The following is an 18,189-nucleotide window of genomic DNA, read 5'->3' on the forward strand; positions in this document are numbered from 1 at the left end:
AATCAAAAGACAGAGTGGCTGGATGGAAAAAATAACAACAATTACATGCTGCCTACTAGGGACTCCCTTCAGCTTTACAGACACAAATAAGCTCAAAGTTGGGACTGACTTTGAGGGGATGGAAAAAGAAAGTCCATGCAAGTGGAAACCATAGGAGAACAAGGGTAGTTGTACTTATTTATATTAGAAAAAACAGACTTTAAGCCAAAAATGTCGACAAAAGACAAAGGTCATTAGACAATGTAAGAGGTCCACACATCAAGAAGATATTATAATTGTAAATGTACATGCACCCAGTATCATAGCACCTAAATATAGTAAGCAAATATTAATAGATCTAAAGGGAGAAACAGGCAATAATACAGTAATACCAGAGGATTAAATACCTCACTTTCAACAATGAAACTAGAAAATGAAGAACAAACTAAGCTCAAAGTAAACAGAAGAGAGTAAATAAAATTAGAGCGGAAATAAATGCAGTAGAAACCATAAAAAAGGTCAACAAAAATCATAGTTGACTTTTGAAAATATAAATAAAATTATCAAATCTTTAGCTAGACTAAGAAAAAAAGAGCCAAATAAATAAAATCAGAAATGAGATGTTAAACTGATACCACACAAATGCAAAGGATCATAAGGGACTACTTTGAGCAATTATATGCCAACAAAATGAATAACACTCGTAGACACATACAACCCTCCAAGTCTGAATCATGAAGAAATGAAAAATCTGAACAGGCCAATAGTGAATAAGGAGATTGAATCAGTAGTCAAAACCTGCCAACAAAGAAAAGCGCAGAGCCAGATGTTTCTCTGGTGAATTCTACTAAACATTTAAAGAACAAATGCCATTCTTACTCAAAATATTCTCAAGAATTGAAAGGGAGGGAACACACCCAAACTTATTTTATGAAGCTATCATTATTCTGATACCAAAGTCAGTAAAGGAACTACAAGAAAAGGCCAATACTCGTGATAAATTTAGGTACAAATATTAGCCAATGGAATTCAACGGCACCATCATCAAGTGATATTTATCCTTGGCATGCAAGGATGATTCAACATAGCAAAATTAATAAACGTGAAAGTTTTTTAAAAACTGTATTATCATCTTGACAGATGCAGCAAAAGCATTTGATAAAGTACAGTAATCTTTCATGATAAAAAAAAAGTATCAACAAATTGGGATAGAAGACATGTACCTCAATACAATAAAGACCGCATATGACAAGCTTACAGCTAATATCATGCTCAATTGTGCAAGTCTAAAAGCTTTTTCTCTAAGATCAGGACCAAGACAAGGATGCCCACTCTCACAGTCCTATTCAACATAGTACTGAAAGTACTAACCAGAGCAATCAGACAAGAAAAAATAAATATAAGACATTCTAATCAGAAAGGAAGAAGTAAAAATGTCTTTGTTTGCAGATATGATCATATATATAGAAAATCTTAACGATTCTACCAAAAAACTGCTATAACCAACCAAGAAATTTGGTAGAGTTGCAGGATAATCAGTTGCATTTCTGTACATTAACAACAAAATATCTGGAAAAAAAGAATCCCATTCACAGTAGCATCAAAAACATAACATACCGCCCTAACCAGTTTGGCTCAGTGGATAGAGCATTGGCCTGCAAACTGAAGGGTTCCAGGTTTGATTTCGGTCAAGGGCATGTACCTTGGTTGTGGGCACATCCCTAGTAGGGAGTGTGCAGGAGGCAGCTGATCGATGTTTCTCTCTCATCGATGTTTCTAGCTGTCTATCCCTCTCCTTCTCCCTCTCCCTTCCTCTCTGTAAAAAATCAATAAAATATATTTTTATAAAACATAACATATTTAGGAATAAATTTATCCAAATTGATATACAAATTTAACTCCATTCCTATCAAAATTCCAGCGAGATTTTTTTATAGATATAGACAAGAGTATTCTAAAATTTTTTATGGAGAGGCAAATGAACTAGAATCACTAAAATAATTTTGAAAAAGGAGGACGTGGCAGAAATCACTCTACCTTATTCTACGGCTATAATAATTAAGCCTGTGTGTTATTGACAGAGGAACAGGCACATAAATCAGTGGAACAGCATAGAGAACCCAAGCATAGCCACAGACAAATACAGACAGCTGGTTTTTGACAAAAGTGCAAAATCAATTCAATGGAAGGTAGTCTTTTCAACAATGGTGCTGGAGCAATTGGACTTCCATCGGCAAAAATATGAACCTTGACCTAGCAAGATCTTATAAAAAATTAATTCAAAATTAATCCAAAATTAATAGCACATAGACTTAAAAGTAAAATATAAAACTATAAAATGTTTACAACATAAGAAACCATAGAAGAGAGTCTTTGGGACTTAGAGTTAGGCAAAGAGTTCTTACACTTGATACTAAAGCATATATATATATAAAAGCCAAGCGACCAGAACAACAGAATGACCAGAACGACCGGAATGACCGGTCGCTATCACGCACACTGCGGCGGGCGGCCAACTAGCCCTATCAGGGCCCCGATCGACCCCCCACAATCTCCCACGGCCCCTCCCCGCAGCAGGCCCAGCCCCTGATTGGCCCCTCCCATCCCAATCAGGGTCAGGGCAAGCTGGCCAAGAGCCCATAGCCCCTCCCCTGGCCGCCCCAGCCCCCAATCAGTGCCACCCACCCCGAGCAGGGGCGGGGCCAGCTGGCCAACCTCCCGTTGCCCCTCCCCCTGGCTAGTCTGGCCCCCAATTGGGCGGGGAGGGCCAGCTGGATCCCACCTGTGCATGAATTCATGCACTGGGCCTCTAGTAATCTATAAAAGGAAAAAATGGACAAATTGGACTTCATCAAAATAAAACTTTTACTCTGAGAAAGACCCTGTTAAAAACATGAAAGACAAGTTACCACCTGGGAGAAAATATTTGCAAACCACATACATAGCCAACAAAGGACTAGTATCTGGAATGTACAAAGAATTCTCACAACTCAACAATAAAGACAAATGCCACCAGACCTTGGACTGAGTAGGATATACAGTTGGCCAATAAGCATCTGCTTAACCATCAGAGAAGAGTCATTACCCTGCTCTCCCCACGAATCTTAGCAAAACTCCCCAATTCTCCGTAGGCCACCCCTGGCCTCCTCTTACCTCCCTTTTTCCTTCTCCCAGCCTAAACCTGCCCTCCCTTATTTGGTCCTCATAGGCTCTCTCTATTCCTAAATTAGCCCTCCCCGTCTCCTCCATGCTGTGGACCTTATCTTAGTATCAGGAGGAAGTGGGGCAGTTAAATCCCACATCAGACCAGCCACTGAAAAGGGAGGCAGGGTGGTAAAGGGAAGAGGGACTTTCAGGCATGGGGAGGAGGAGAAGAGATTGAACACAGCTGAGTTGAGGCACAGGAGTCTTTTGGGTGTTCCCCCGCATCAAACCAGAAGCCACCAAATTATTTCCCCTCTCTTCTTCTCAGATCTGCAAGCATGGACTTGAGATTTTCTATTCCCTAAGCAGCAAAGCCTTTGCTATTCAAACCAGTCTTAAATGTGCCACTTAATGGCCAGCAAGCTGACTTCTGGTTATTTCACATCCAAAATATGGTCAGTGTGGAAGAGGAATGTCTGGTTAAGGGGCAGGCCAAAGTACTCACTGCAGAGTGGGGGGAACTGGCGAGTGTGTGTGTGTGATCCACAGGGACACATAGACCCAGAATTAATACAGTGGAGGGTGGAGGCCCTCAGGATCCTTTGAAACTCCCAGGTGGAATCCAGGTCGGATGTACATCCTGCATGGACCTCTCCTGCCCAGCCAGGATATCCTGTGTTTGTCAAAAGGACTGCATAGGGAAGCCCTGACCATTGTCCTTCCCCAAATCTGCCAGTCAGCCCCTCCCAGCCTACGACAGCCACCACAGGCAGAGGAAGAGTAACTCTGGAAACCGTGTTATCAGCATCCTCCATGGACTTCCTCACCTCCTCCCAAACCTCATTAGCTCCAAGCTCCTTAGCATCCTCAACCAGAAATCCGGGAGGCTGGGTTGGGGTCAACACTCTGAAGTCAGCCCCCTTGCTTTTGCCAAGACCTGCCTCTGCACAGCCCCGAGTGGACAGCTGGAGGCTGCAGCTGGAGGCCTGGGCCCCGATGGAGCCCCGGCTGGGGCCTGGGGCTGCTGCCCCCCGCCTGGGCTGGCCGGCTCAGCTGCTCTGGGTCTCAGCCCTGAGCTCTGCTGTCTCCTCGCCGGCTCCTCCTTCTCCTAGAACCAGCTACAATTTGGGAAGATCTGTCCTCGGCCTTGATAAATGCAATGCCTGCATTGGAACATCTATTTGCAAGAAGTTTTTTAAAGAAGAAATAAGGTCAGAATCTCAATCAGATCATTCTGAGGGGCAAAATGCTGTTCCTGTGATTAAAGATGTCCAGGAGTTTGTTGAAAATGAGCCAGGATGTAATTTATGGGTGGGAGATGAAGCAAAGCCATTTAATCAGAGTAGTGATGGGTTGAGGTTGGGCTGGAGAGGGGGGTAAGGTGTGAAGCCAAGTTCCAGCCCTAATTGCTAAATTCAAAGTGTCCTTTTGAAGTGAGAGCTTAAAGTTTTCTATGAAGGGAGTAATCTGTGACTATGGCATTGACCAAGTTCATTTCTCAAAGAGGGGGGAAAATAAAATTTATAGAAAACCTACTATGTGACAGACTTTTTATGTGTGTGGGTTAATCTTCACCCGAGGATATTTTTCCATTGATTTTTAGAGAAATTGGAAGGGAGGGGGAGAGACAGAGAGAAACATCGATGTGAGAGAGACACATCGATTAGTTGCCTCCTGCACACACCCCGGCCAGGGCCAGGGAACCTGCAACCAAGGTACGTGCCCTTGACCGAAATCAAACCCGGGACGCTTCAGTCTGAGGGCTGATGCCCTAGCCACTGAACCAAACCGGCTAGGGCATAACAGACATTTTAAAGCTATTTTTATATACTCGCTTCATCCTGGGAGTTAGTGTTTTTCACTCATTATTCAGATAGCAAACTGAGACATATCAAGATTAAGGGACTTGTTCAAGGTCACCACCTAGTAAGTGGCAGATCTGGGATTCAAGCCAGGGTAGTTTGCTCCCAAGTTTCTGAACCATTTTCTGTTGTGAGATGTTGCCTTGATCAGAGGAAAAGCCAAGTTTAGGAAATTGCAATGCACATGGCTCTCACCAAAGAAGGGATCACACTCTGGAAGCCAAGCCTGTCAACACGCAGTCAATGAGCCTTTATCACGGCCAAGGCCAAGACCCGGCAGGTGTTGTAGCAACATGGCTATCACTCTGGTCACTGGCCTCCAGGGCTTTGGGAGGAGGGAGCTGTGTTATAAATAACAATGATAAGGCCTGGCCTGATGCAGGCCAAAAGCGGAGTGGAAAGGACCTCTGGGAACTAGAAGAAGGGGGTATGAATTCCAAATGGGGTCTAGGGAATGGCTTCTCCAGGGAAAAGCATTCTGAGCTGAAATTTAGTGGGAAGGGAAGGGCTTCAGGTAGAAGGACCAACTTAAGCATTAAGACCCAGAGGTGTGGGAAGAAGTGAAAAGTGCTTAGTGACTGGAGCATGGGTGTATGTGGAAGTGTGAGAGAGGGAGGAGGTTTGGAAGAGTCAGATGGTGCAGGGAGCCTTGAATGCTGTGCCAGGAATTGGGACCTTAACCCGTAGACCAGTGGTTCCCCAGCCTTTTCAATACCAAAGGCCCTTTGTATAGGTCTCTTCTCTGCCCGACCCAAAGGACCTGCCTCAGGTGTACAAGATTTGGTGACTAAACAAAAGGTATTAATTTATAATAATTTTATTTCCAGTCAGTATTAACCAAAGATATATTTGATTATTCAACTAAGTTACTAAACCAAAAAAAAAAAAAACAAATAGAAAATAATCAGAAGTGTCGGACTTTAAATATATATTTTTATTGATTTCAGAGAGGAAGAGAAGGATAGAAACATCAATGAGAATCACTGATTGGCTGCCTCCTGCACACCCTCTACTAGGGATGGAGCCCACAACCCAGGCATGTTCCCTGACTGGGAACTGAATCGTGGCCTCCTGGTTCATAGGTGGATGCTAAACCACTGAGCCACACCAGCCAGGCCAGAAGTGTTGAACTTCTTTTGCAAGATGGTAGTTATTGCCCGAAGTTTATGTGGACTTTCCCTATTAGGGCTTTTTTGAAGGCATTTTGAAAGCTGAACGCCCTCATCTCCCCCACCCTCCAGACACAAACAAAATTGGGGAAGCTCTATTGCAGGCAATGGTGAGGGAGCTAAGTTGGGTAGGGACAAGATGACACCCATGCTTAGAAAAAACTTTACAAAAAGAAATGTGCGGGGGCGACCAGAGGTGCTGGCAGGGGCTGGCAGACGAGTTCTTTTAGGGCAGGAGGAAGGTCCCTGGTAACAAAGCAGGGCCAGAAGGATGTGTAGGTTCAGCTAGAGAGCCATTTTGTTGACCAACTATATCAATGGGAGAGGAAGTCAAGATGGAGCTGTCGAAAGTGGTCAAGATTTCCCACCTGAGAAATAGGATGGAGAGGAGCAAGCACACAGATAGTGGGACTGATTCCTTGGAGAATGGAGGCAGTGAAAATATGGACCAATTTTATGATGGGAGGCAAGGGCCCTGGCTGGTGTTGCTCAGTGGTTAGAGCATCGGCCTGTGGATTGAAGGGTCCCGGGTTTTATTCTGGTCAAGGGCACATGCCCGGGTTGTGGGCTTCATCCCCAGTAGGGGGCGTGCAGGAAGCAGCCGATCAATGATTCTCTCTCATCATTGATGTTTCTATCTCTCTCTCCCTCTCCCTTCCTCTCAGGCATTAATACAAATATTTTTTTAAAAAAGATAGGAGGCAAGGAAATTAAGGACTCTTCACCAAGTGGTAATAAATAGTTTTTTTCTTCACCAGGCAGGTATTGGCCAGATTCAGGAAGCATTTCCCCAAATAGGTTTGTGGGCCATTCAAGTTCAGGATATTACTGCCCGGCCAGTGTGGCTCAGTGGTTGATCATCAACCTAGGAACCAGGAGGTCATGGTTGGATTCCTGGGTCAAGAGCACATGCCCAGGTTGTGGGCTCGATCCCCAGTGTGGGGCGTGCAGGAGGCAGTCGATCCATGATTCTCTCTCATCATTGACGTTTCTCTCTCTCTCTCCCTCTCCCTTCCTCTCTGAAATCAATAAAAATATATTTTAAAGAAAGAACTGTGGTTCCAAGACCTGGCTATTGGTCTGAGGGTGGGCTTTTTCTGCAACCTGTGTGGGGAAAGGGAAAGATTGTGGGATTTGCTGACAGAGGGCCCTGGGTTTGCACCCCTGTTTGGCAACATCTTGTCTGACCTTGGGCAAGGTCCTTAAGCTCTATAAGCATCAGTCTCCGTATCTGTAGAGTGGGGAGGAGGTGTTAGAAGAATCAAAGGTACAAGCCTGTGTAAAGCTGCCGTCTTTACATGGAGTAGAAGTTCAGAGACCCATGGCTAGTCCTTCTGTGCTGGTTGCACTAAGAGGATAAAGTTTGTGTCTGGCATGCACCTCCCTCGACTATTCTGCCATCTATACACTTCCCTAAGTGTAGAGGGCCCCCTGGGAAGGCACAGGGCATTCTTTAATTATTGTCAGCTGAACCCAGTGGCATTGGCAAAGCCACGCCCTGGGAACACGCCTTGCCAAAAGGGCAAGAGTGTTGTCAGCTTGACCTTCATTTCAGCCCACAGTGTGGGGAAGTGGGTTTTGATATCTAAATCCAGCCTAGCACCAGGAATACTCAGGGCCTACTCAAGAATGCAAATAATCTCCTTTGTCTTGACCTTTTGGTGAAACTTCCTGGTATTTGGGGGTATAAAATAAGCATGCTGCATCGACTCTGGGTCACTGTCTCTCCATCAGAAGAGGGCAGCAGTCCACCCGGCCCCAGCTTTTCTTTCTATCTCTGTGTCTTGTCTCTTTCTTTTATTTCTCAATCCCCAGCTGCCTCTACTCAGAAATTGGACCCGCTCTCTAGCCATGCTGGATGCGGAAAAGAGAGAAAATAGTTACACCTAAGTTTGAGGAATCAAAAGCAGTCCTCTCATAGAAAGAGTTTGGAGCACCCCTGTCTAAAATTGAGGACTGGATCAGACCAGCTGTGGTCCCCTGTCTCGCTGTCCCTCTGGGGCTCTGCTGGCCTCTGGCTCTGGCAGAGTTGTGACTAGTCCCTGCTTGGCCCCTGCTTGTCTCCCAGGTGGATCCTAAAAGGGCTCTTCTTTCCAGGTTTGACAGCTGGCTGGCCACCCACGTCGAACTGCCTCTGGGCTACTTGCCTTCTTACCCTGCAAATTACTCAGATGATTCCAAAACCTGGCGCCCTGTGGAGATATCGAGGCTGGTCAGCACACAGCAGCATGAAATCTCAGACAGGAGAATCTGCGCCTCTGCGGCAGCCCCAAAGACCTGCAGCATCGAGCGTGTCCTAAGGAAAACAGGAAGGTTCCAGAAATGGCTGCAGGCCAAGCGCCTCACCCCGGACCTGGTGCAGGTAAGCGTGCTGGTCCTGTGGCTGGAGACTCGGGGGGCAAGATGGAGGAGGTGTGTATTCCCATCCCACATCTCTGTCTGGGGAAAAGGAGTTGTGTTCTGTCTAAAGTGGGACCAAACAATGCCATGAAACAGGGGCTTGTGACAAGAAATAAATTAAACAAGGTTTATCTGTTCATCCTAATGAGCTTATAGATATGAAGACACTTTGCAAAAAGTCTATCAGCATGGAAATGCACGGCACAGCGTTTTGTAATATGGGGGTCCCATTCTTCAGTTGGTTGTGCCAAAAGTTTACGAGTTTTATCATCTTGTGTGTTAACAGCAGCTAAACAAGATTTCCTTATTTCTGCCAAAAATGCATCCATTAACATCACCTTGTTAAAACACAGTCAAAGCTATAACCATTTTCACTTCACTTTTTGACCCTCTCCTAGCCCATCTTTTCATCCCCGCCAGAGATTTTTTCCCTTCCTTATAAAAGACAGAAAAATATCAACAGCTGTTTTATAAATTGTGGACAAAGCCCATTCCTGCTCCATCCACCAAGATCAAGGTCATTGCCGTCCCATTTTGGCACCATCTCCTGTCCTCCTTTCCAGAGACCCTTGGCCGTAGGGTTCCACAGCATGACCAACAAACTCTACACCCTTTTCCTCCCATGCGGGTAGCATCCAAATTCCTGCTCTTTCCTTCTTAATAAAACTTACCTAGCAGACTGTTTTGAGTAGATCCATCATCAACAAGGAAGGGGGGAGGGCAAACTCACTTATCCACCCAAGAGAATTGAAAACAGGTGCTTAAGCAAACACTTGTGCATGAATATGTATATCAGCACTGTTCCCAGTAGCCAAAAGGTGAAAACAGCCCAAATGTCCATCAACTAATGAATGGATACACAAAATGTGCTTTATCCGTACAATGGAATATTATCCCGTCATAGAAAGGAATGAAGTACTGATGCATGCTACAACATGGATGAACCCTGGAAAAATCATGCCAATAAAAGAAGCCAGACACAAAGGCACAAATATTGTATAATTCCATTTTTAACAAATGTCCAAAGTAGGCAAATCCATAAAGACAACAATCAGATTACTGGTCCCAGGGGCTGAGGGGAAGAAAGAATTGGGAGTGACTGCCTAATGGGTACAGGGTTTCTTTGGGGGATGATGAAAAAATTCTGGAGTTGGAGTGATGATATTTGCACAGCCCTGTGAATGTACTAAAAGCCACTGAATTGTACACTTTAAAATAAAGTGGCCTAGCCGGCGTGGCTCAGTGGTTGAATATCGACCTATGAACTAGGACAGTGGTCGGCAAACTGTGGCTCGAGAGCCGCGGTTTGCCGCTCTGTTGACTAATGAGTTTGCTGACCACTGAACTAGGAGGTCATGGTTTGATTCCTGGTCAGGGCACATGCCCAGGTTGCAGGCTCAATTCCCAGTAGGGGGCGTACAGAAGGCAGCTGATCAATGATTCTCTCTCATCATTGATGTTTCTCTCTCTCTCCCCTCTCCCTTCCTCTCTGAAATCAATAAAGAAATATATTTTTAAAAATAAAAAATACAATAAAATAGTTATAGTGGTGAATTTTATAATATGTGAATTGTACCTCAATTTTTAAAAAGAAAGAATAAACCATTTTAAAAATTTCACCAATCCTCTAATCCCATTCTCTTAGAGCAGTGGTTCTCAACCTTTCTAATGCCGCGACCCTTTAATACAGTTCCTCATGTTGTGGTGACCCCCAACCATAAAATTATTTTCGTTGCTACTTCATAGCTGTAATTTTGCTACTGTTATGAATCGTGGCCCACAAGTTGAGAACCGCTAGCAGGGTCGCCTAAGACCATCGGAAAACACAGACATTTACATTACGATTCAGGCTGGGCTGAGGGACAACCCCCCTCCGTGCACGAATTTCGTGCACCGGGCCTCTAGTATGACATAAGTGGGTTTTCCCTGATTTCCTCAAAAGCCACTTTCCAACAGGTATCTAGGCTAGAGCCCTCAAGTGAGCATACCTGCATGTGTGTCGGTGTGTGTTTGAGAGAAGAAACTCACAGGGTTTGCTCCTAGAAGTACATAGGGAGAGAAGGAGAGGAGAAACAAAAGAAAATTGAAGCCCTGGCTGGTTTGGCTCAGTGGATAGAGCATTGGCCTTCAGACTGAAGGGTCCCAGGGTTCAATTCTGGTCAAGGGCACATGCCTGGGTTGTGGGCTTGATCCCCAGCAGGGGGCGTGCAGGAGGCAGCCGATCCATGATTCTCTCTCATCATGGATGTTTCTATCTCTCTCTCTCTCCCTTCCTCTCTGAAATCAATAGAAATCTATTTTTAAAAAAGAAAAAGAACACTGAAGGCAGGATGGATCTGACGGATGCAGGAACCTCAGAACTTTGACTGTCAGTTCTCCTTATGAATAAAATCAACTTGGATAAAAAGCCCCAGTTGCCACCATCAGAGACTGAGCCAGGGAGCCCGTGGTTCCCCTCCCACAGGGCCATGTGCACTCTCCCGAGCTTCAGGCAGTGCGCTGCAGCCAAGGAACCAGGATCAGGAATTAGCAAGAGGGTGAAGCAACACAATGTATGTGTGTGTGTGTGTGTGTGTGTGTGTGTGTGTGTGTGTGTGGCACTTATGCTAATAAAACCGTGACTTTTATCCTCTAAAAGCTGCATTGTTCAGATGGGAGTGTTTCAAGGCCTAAATTCCTAGCCCACAAACAGAAACTCGGCCAAGAACCCCGCCCAGGTTATCATGATGTGCTTGTTCAAAAAACCACCGCAAAGCAGGCTTCCTCTGCTATTAAGCCAGGCGCAGAGGCAACTACCCTCCAACTACCCTCAGCAGCACGCGGCTCATCAGGGGAAAACACAGACCCTCCATTGTGTCCCCTTCCCATCCCTCAACTACCAGCTGCTTCCCACATTGTTCCAAATACAAACCCTGCTTCTTCCTCAAGTGGGAAGGGACTTGGTTGTCGTGAAGGCCTTGCTCCCACTAGATGGTGGTATAGAGTGTTCAGGAAGCTTTGTTTAATCAAGAATAACTGACAATTTTTCTTCCTTGATCTCAATTATTTGTTTAAATAGAATAAGGGAAATAAGCATATTAACCAAAATGCACATTAACAATTTAATCAGAATATGGGTTTAGAGGTAAAAAGGAAACAAATAAAATTTACTTTTGTTTAAATTTAATTAAAAAATACTTAAGGGGTGTTTACAGGCCCCAGGAAGGTATATAAGTGTCAAGACAAGGCAAGGCCCCTGTTCCCTGGGAAATGACTCCCTAATGGGAGAGAGAGGCCATATTCAACTGGTTCAGATACAAGGCAGGTTATGGTAAAGTGTTCAAATGACAATGGACATTTTATACTGGAGCCACAGTTAGTTTTCAGACTATAAATATTTTCTTCTCTCACAGGCTACCAGGTCAAGGACTAAACATTGCATTTGTTCTTTAAAAATAACGGCTATAGCCCAGCCGGCGTGGCTCCATGCTTAAGCACCGACCTATGAACCAGGAGGTCACGGCTCCATTCCCAGTCAGGCACATGCTCGGGGTTGTGGACTCGATCCCCAGTGGGGTGTGTGCAGGAGGCAGCTAATCCATGATTCTCTCTCATCATGGATGTTTCTCTCTCTCTCCCTTCCTTTCTGTAATCAATAAAAAATATTTTTAAATAAAAATAGCATGGCTATATTGATGGAGGGAAAGAAAAACAGCTGACATATGGCTGTAGCATTTCATACTCATCTAACGTGGAAGTTAAAGATGAAATGACTATGAATGGAAAAGAAAATTTAAACAAGTAAAATGCCTGTGTGTGTGTGTGGGGGGGGGCAATGGTAAGATATGTACACATATAATACCTTAATAAAAAAATGAAAAAAAATAAAATGCCTTGCCCCTCTCACACAGGGCAGTATGCCCAGGACATCAACACACACCCTCTGGCTGAACAGTCTTCTGGAAAGTACAACCCCTTCACAGATGCACTGTGACCATGAGATCAGGAGATTTGCACCCCGTGACCCTTGGGAAGTAGTCATGGTGATTCCTTTGCTGCCGATGGATGGGTGTTTTCGGTGCCAACCACAGAAAGATTATGGCCTGGATGCCAGCCTCCCCCTCCCCGCCCCCCCACAGCCCACTTCTAATCATGGAATCGTAGAGAGTTGAAAACAACTAAACTTTGACTCATGGGAATTGTTTAGGGTTAAAACCACTGAGACTTTATGACCTCAGCATTTTTTTTCATTTTAAATTTGAGAGGTTTTGTGATCTAATAAACAGTTTTTAGAACATAATCAATATAGCTATTAGTTGTATCATTAATTCTTCCGAGTGTCTTTACAGATTGTGGTGAAGATGTGTGCCCATCTCTCTCAGTCCCACCCTGTACAGAAGGCCCCTGCTAAGTGCCCCCCCTCCCCCGGCCTCTGCCAGTCTATTCTACTCCTCATCTGGGGGCAGAAGCCTGTGTTGAACAAGGTCACGGTCCCCCTTCCTGAGTCTGTCTCCTCCCAGGGCCCACTTGCCCCCCCCCCACAACCCCAGGGTGTCCCCTACCAGCAGGGCCTGACCATGCCCTGACCTGATCACCGCCCCCGCCCCACCCCGCAGGGCCTGCCCAGCCCTCTCCTGCGCTGCCCATCACAGCGCCTCCTGGACCGCGTGGTCCGGCGCTACGCCGAGGTGGCCGACGCGGGCAGCATCTTCATGGACCACTTCACGGACCGCGACAAGCTGCGCCTGCTCTACACACTGGCTGTCAATGCGCACCCCATCCTCCTACAGGTACGCAGGCACCCCCCAGGGACTCTGAGGAGGGCCACCCTGGGTTGAGCTCGCTCCCCCTTTACTGTCTGCCTTGGGGCAACCAAGCCATGTTAGTATCCATGGGAGCTGGATGGGTGGGGAGCCATCAGCCACCCTCACTGCCCGAGGTTGCCCTGAAGGCTCTGTGAAGGAGGCAGTGCTGACAGTGCCTCCAAAATCAGGAAGATTTTTTAAAATATATTTGTATTGATTTCAGAGAGGGAGGAAGAGAGAGAGAGAGAGAGAAACATCAATGATGAGAGAGAATCATGGATCGGCTGCCTTCTGCACGCCCCACACCGGGGATCAAGCCCACAACCCCGGCCTGTGCCCTGACCAGGCATTGAACCATGACCTCCTGGTTCTTAGGTCGATGCTCAACCACTGAGCCACACTGGCCGGGCCAGAAATCAGTAAGAACTGGGCAAGCCCATGAGGTGGGGAAATAGACAAAAAATGACCCCAAAGTGCCCTGCAGCTACAGTTGAAAAGGACCAAGAAAAAGGAAGTAATCTAAACGTCTGCTAATAGGGGACTGGTGACATCAATAAGGTTCTAGAGCAGGGGTTCCCCAAACCTGTGTCACCTAGGAGAGCCTTCAGGATTTTTGGTCTATCACAGACTCTGGTGCCAGCACTAGTATTTTTATTTTTTAAACTAGAGGCTCAGTGCATGAAATTTGTGCACTTGGGCAGAGCGGGGGGCTGCCACCGCCCCTGCACTCACCAGCCTGAGCCCAGCTTCTGGCTGAGTGGTGCTCCCCCTGTGGGAGCGCACTGACCACCAGGGGGCGGCTCCTGCATTGAGCATCTTCCCCCTGGTGGTCAGTATGCGTCATAGCGACTGGTCGTTCTGCCATTCGGTCAATTTGCATATTAGCCTTTTATCATATAGGATATATTTTTATTGATTTCAGAGAGGAAGAGAGAGGGAGAGAGAAACATCCGTGATGAGAGAGAACCATGGATTGGCTACCTCCTGCATGCCCCCCACTGGAGACCGAGCCCGAAACCCAGGCATATGCCCTGACCAGGAATCGAACTGTGACCTCCTGGTTCATAGGTCGACGCTCAACCGTGGAGCCATTCTGGCCAAGTGCTGCGTTGTTATTTTTTAAAAATATTTTTCTTTAAATCATCCTAAGTTGACCCTCTTCCCTCCCCCCATAGCCTCTTCTTAAGCAGTGCTATTTGTGATATCTCAAATAGTAGTCATATTTTTTCAACTGTATAACTCTTTAAATATATTCCCCTGAATCCAAAACCCATCTAAAATCCTGGCAAGTGTCTCAGCATTCTCGTATCTTACTTGGGGACACTGTTAAGATGCAATCTACCACATGGCAATAGAGCTTCTTCTTCCAAATCTATTCATCTGAAACAAGAAAAAAAAGGGGGGCAGGAATGGGGTGGGGGCATTTTTCTAAGAGGCACTGGAGAGAGAGAGAGAGAGAGAGAGAGAGAGAGAGAGAGAGAGAGAGAGGACATGCTGTGTCTGTGAATGTTCTCTCTCCAACCCTCTAATGCTCCCTCCTCCTCCTGCCTTGGCAGATCTTCCCTGGAGCTGAGGGATGGCCGCTGCCCAAGTACCTGGGCTCCTGCGGCCGATTCCTGGTCAGCACCAGCACCAGCCCGCTGCAGGAATTCTACGCTGCGCCCCCAGACCAGGCAGCCGACCTGGCCCATCAGCTCCTCAGGATCCTGGAGTCCCTGCGGAGTAACGATCTGAACTACTTCCTCTACTTCACCCATGTGGATGCCTCCATGTTTGGCATCTTTAACAACGGGCATCTGTTCATCCGGGATGCCAGTGCCCTGGGCGTCATCGACAGGCAGGAAGGTACTCAGCAGGGGCCCGGCTGAGCAGCTGTCAGAGGGGAAGTCAGAGTGACAGGAGCTTGGAGGGGTGCCCGGGGGTGGTGCCACTGGGCCTTTCCAGTCTCTGTATGTCACAGTGAGAGCACCCCAAGTTCATGTCAGATGTCCCTCTCCCCCTTTAGAATCCCTGCTCCAAGTCCAGCTCCAAAGGGGAACTGGCTTTGACCTTGTCCAAGGGGGCGGGGAGGGGGCGCTTTGCATCATGGCATGGCCCCAGGGGCAATGCTGTGGTCCAATTCAGTGTGTGTGGTCGGGGACCTGCCCTGCCCTGCCCTTCCTCACACATACCACCCCTGGATACATCCCCCTCTCAGTACCTTTCTCATCTAATGCTTTCAGCCTTTATCTGAAACGTACCGTATTTTCCGGCGTATAAGACGACTGGGCGTATAGAATATTTTCCTGGGTTAAAAAGTCGTCTTATATGCCGGAAAATACGGTAATTATCTGGTTGATCCGCTTGTACAGGTTGCAATCCATTTTGGCGCCTTTGCTTTTTATCAAGTTTCCAATTAAAAAGCATGGCACCACATGAGGTCTGTGAATGACTCATGTTTTCCACCGTGTGCCCAAGCTCGTCAGGGTCCTGCAGGCCTTGGAGCATCCCAGTCTCTAACGGTAACCGAGCGTTTGTGAGCCCAATGATAGGACAGAGGACTTTTAATTTCTTAATTCATTTGTATTGATTTCAGAGAGGAAGAGAGAGGGAGGGAGGGAGGGAGGGAGAGAGAGAGAGGGAGAGAGAGGGAGGAGGAGAGAGAAACATCCATGATGAGAAGGAATCATGGATCAGCTGCCTCCTGCACGCCCCACACTGGGGATCGAGCCCACAACCCTGACCGGGAATCGAACCGTGGCCTCCTGGTTCATAGGTTGGTGCTCAACCACGGAGCCACATGGGCCAGGCGACAGGACTTTTTATGAGAAGGCCTACAAAGACAGGCCAATTAAGCCACACTAACTCATTTCCTGGTTTGCTTTTATGAGAAGAAATGAGGCCGATTCCAGATTATTCGGGATCCGTAAACCACTGAGGTCAGCCCCACTGAATACGTGTTCTGGTTTACCTGTTCTTTCTCCCGACTTTGTGTTACCCGAGTTCCCTAATTCGACAGGAAGAATGGGCGAATCGCAAGGTGGGGGTGAGCCCTAGAGTTGTAAGCCCAACTGCTGGCAGGGATAAGTGTGTGCCCATGCCCTGGCCTCCACCGATCCCTAAGCCCTAAACCTCCTGGTGACAGGAGACGCTGGGCCACTCAACCACTCCGCCCAGCAATCCTAATCAGCGGCACCTCCCCCGAGGAGACCAGGGTGTAGGAGGTGTGACACTTCTGCTTCTCTTCCAGGCAGCCCAGCAGCCGCCAGGGCAGCAGAGAATCAAGACATCTTCAGCTGCCTGGGGGCTGGCTGCCAGGCCGGGCTGCCCCCCTGTGACGCGGTCCCCGAGAAGCAGAGCGTGGTGCTGGTGTGTCGGCAGGTCCTGCCTCAGCTTCTCCAGGGGAAGTTCCCCTCTGCCGTGCAGGAGCAGATAGACGTCCTCCTGGCTAAGTGTGGGGAGGGCGCCCGCCCAGACCCCGAAGTCCTGGAGGCCGCTAGCCAGCTGAAGAGCATCTTGAGACCCCTGAGGACATGTGACCCCAGATTTGCCTACCGCTACCCAGACTGCAGGTATAATGACAAGTTCTGAGGGGCTGGAGCCTGGCTGGCCTCCAGGGACCACATCCTCCGCTCTCCGTTCCCCGGTTGGATTGGTGCAAGTTGGAAAGGAAAAGCTGTTTCAGGCATGAAGAGAAATGCACATTCATTTCCCAGGCGCTGAGGAACATTCCAACCATCTGCAGCACTGACATTGGCCTCGTTGGCTGCAACATCACAAAAGAACCAGGGCTGGGCATCAGAAGATCCAGGGGTGGCCCTCGCCAGTTTGGCTCGTTGGATAGAGCGTCGGCCTGTGGACCGAAGGGTCCCGGGTTCAATTCCGGTCAAAGGCATGTACCTTGGTTGCAGGCTCCTCCCCAGCCTGGGCCTGGTCAGGGCACATGCAGGAGGCAACCAATCGATGTGTTTCTCTCACATCGATGTTTCTCTCTGTCGCTCCCTCTCTCTCCCACTCTCCCTAAAAAGCAATGGAAAAACATCCTCGGGTGAGGATTAAGAAAAAAGAAAAAGATTCAGGTGTGGCCACCCCTTCACCCTCTGAACCTGTTCCTCTGCGCTCCCTCCCTCAGGCCAGGTGGCTATACAGCGCGTTCAGAAGCACACAGGCGGGAGAATGACACAGACAGTGAGGTCCAGAGGCTGGTGTGGAGAGAGAGGCCCCTGGCCAGTAGCATGTTAGGTTACACTCAGACAAAAGGGGCCGGTTCCTGCTCCCCATGGCCCTGAGCTAGCCCTTCTGTCACTCCCTGTCCCCCCAAACACACACACACACCACCTCAGGGTAAGAAGACTACAGGCGGAATATAATGAACAGCATAAACTGATGAACAAAAATAGATCCAGAGACACAGAAGCATCGAACAGACCAACAAACCTCAGAGGGAAGGCAGGGGAGGGTGGCGGGGGGTGGGGGGGAGTAAAAGATCAACCAAAGGACTTGTATGCATGCATATGAGCATAACCAATGGACACAGACACCGTGGGGGTGAGGGCATGTGCTGGGGGGTGGCGGGGAGCAGGCGGGGGAGATCAATGGGAGAAAAAGGAAACATATGTAACACTTTGAACAATAATTTTTTTAAAAAACAAGACTGCAGGCCCAGGACACACTTGGATAAGACCACGCCTGGGTGCGAGTGAAGCACCTCATAGTGTGGGAAGGATCCAGAGGTAAGAAGTGGGGCATGGGCTGGAGACCAATGTGTTCGTGCACATCCTCTGAGAAGCAAGTGCCAAGACACGATGGAACAGTCAAGGGTCCTATTAAGAAAGATGCCTGTGTGGGAGGAAAGGAGGACAGCTCACAGGC

At 47.5% G+C, this 18,189-nt stretch overlaps 1 protein-coding gene across 1 annotated transcript; it reads left to right on the top strand.

Moving 5' to 3' along the window:
• Nucleotides 1–4,020: 4,020 nt before the first annotated feature.
• DIPK2B (divergent protein kinase domain 2B) lies at nucleotides 4,021–17,761 on the top strand. Its single transcript, XM_054718645.1, has 5 exons — nucleotides 4,021–4,334; nucleotides 8,252–8,516; nucleotides 13,150–13,323; nucleotides 14,895–15,183; nucleotides 16,568–17,761. Exons 1-5 carry the CDS (start codon nucleotides 4,120–4,122, stop codon nucleotides 16,906–16,908), a joined length of 1,284 nt encoding a protein of 427 aa, XP_054574620.1. The 5' UTR covers nucleotides 4,021–4,119; the 3' UTR covers nucleotides 16,909–17,761.
• Nucleotides 17,762–18,189: the final 428 nt, after the last annotated feature.

This window comes from Eptesicus fuscus, chromosome 1 (genome assembly GCF_027574615.1).
Source record: "Eptesicus fuscus isolate TK198812 chromosome 1, DD_ASM_mEF_20220401, whole genome shotgun sequence".
Lineage (NCBI taxonomy): Eukaryota > Metazoa > Chordata > Mammalia > Chiroptera > Vespertilionidae > Eptesicus > Eptesicus fuscus.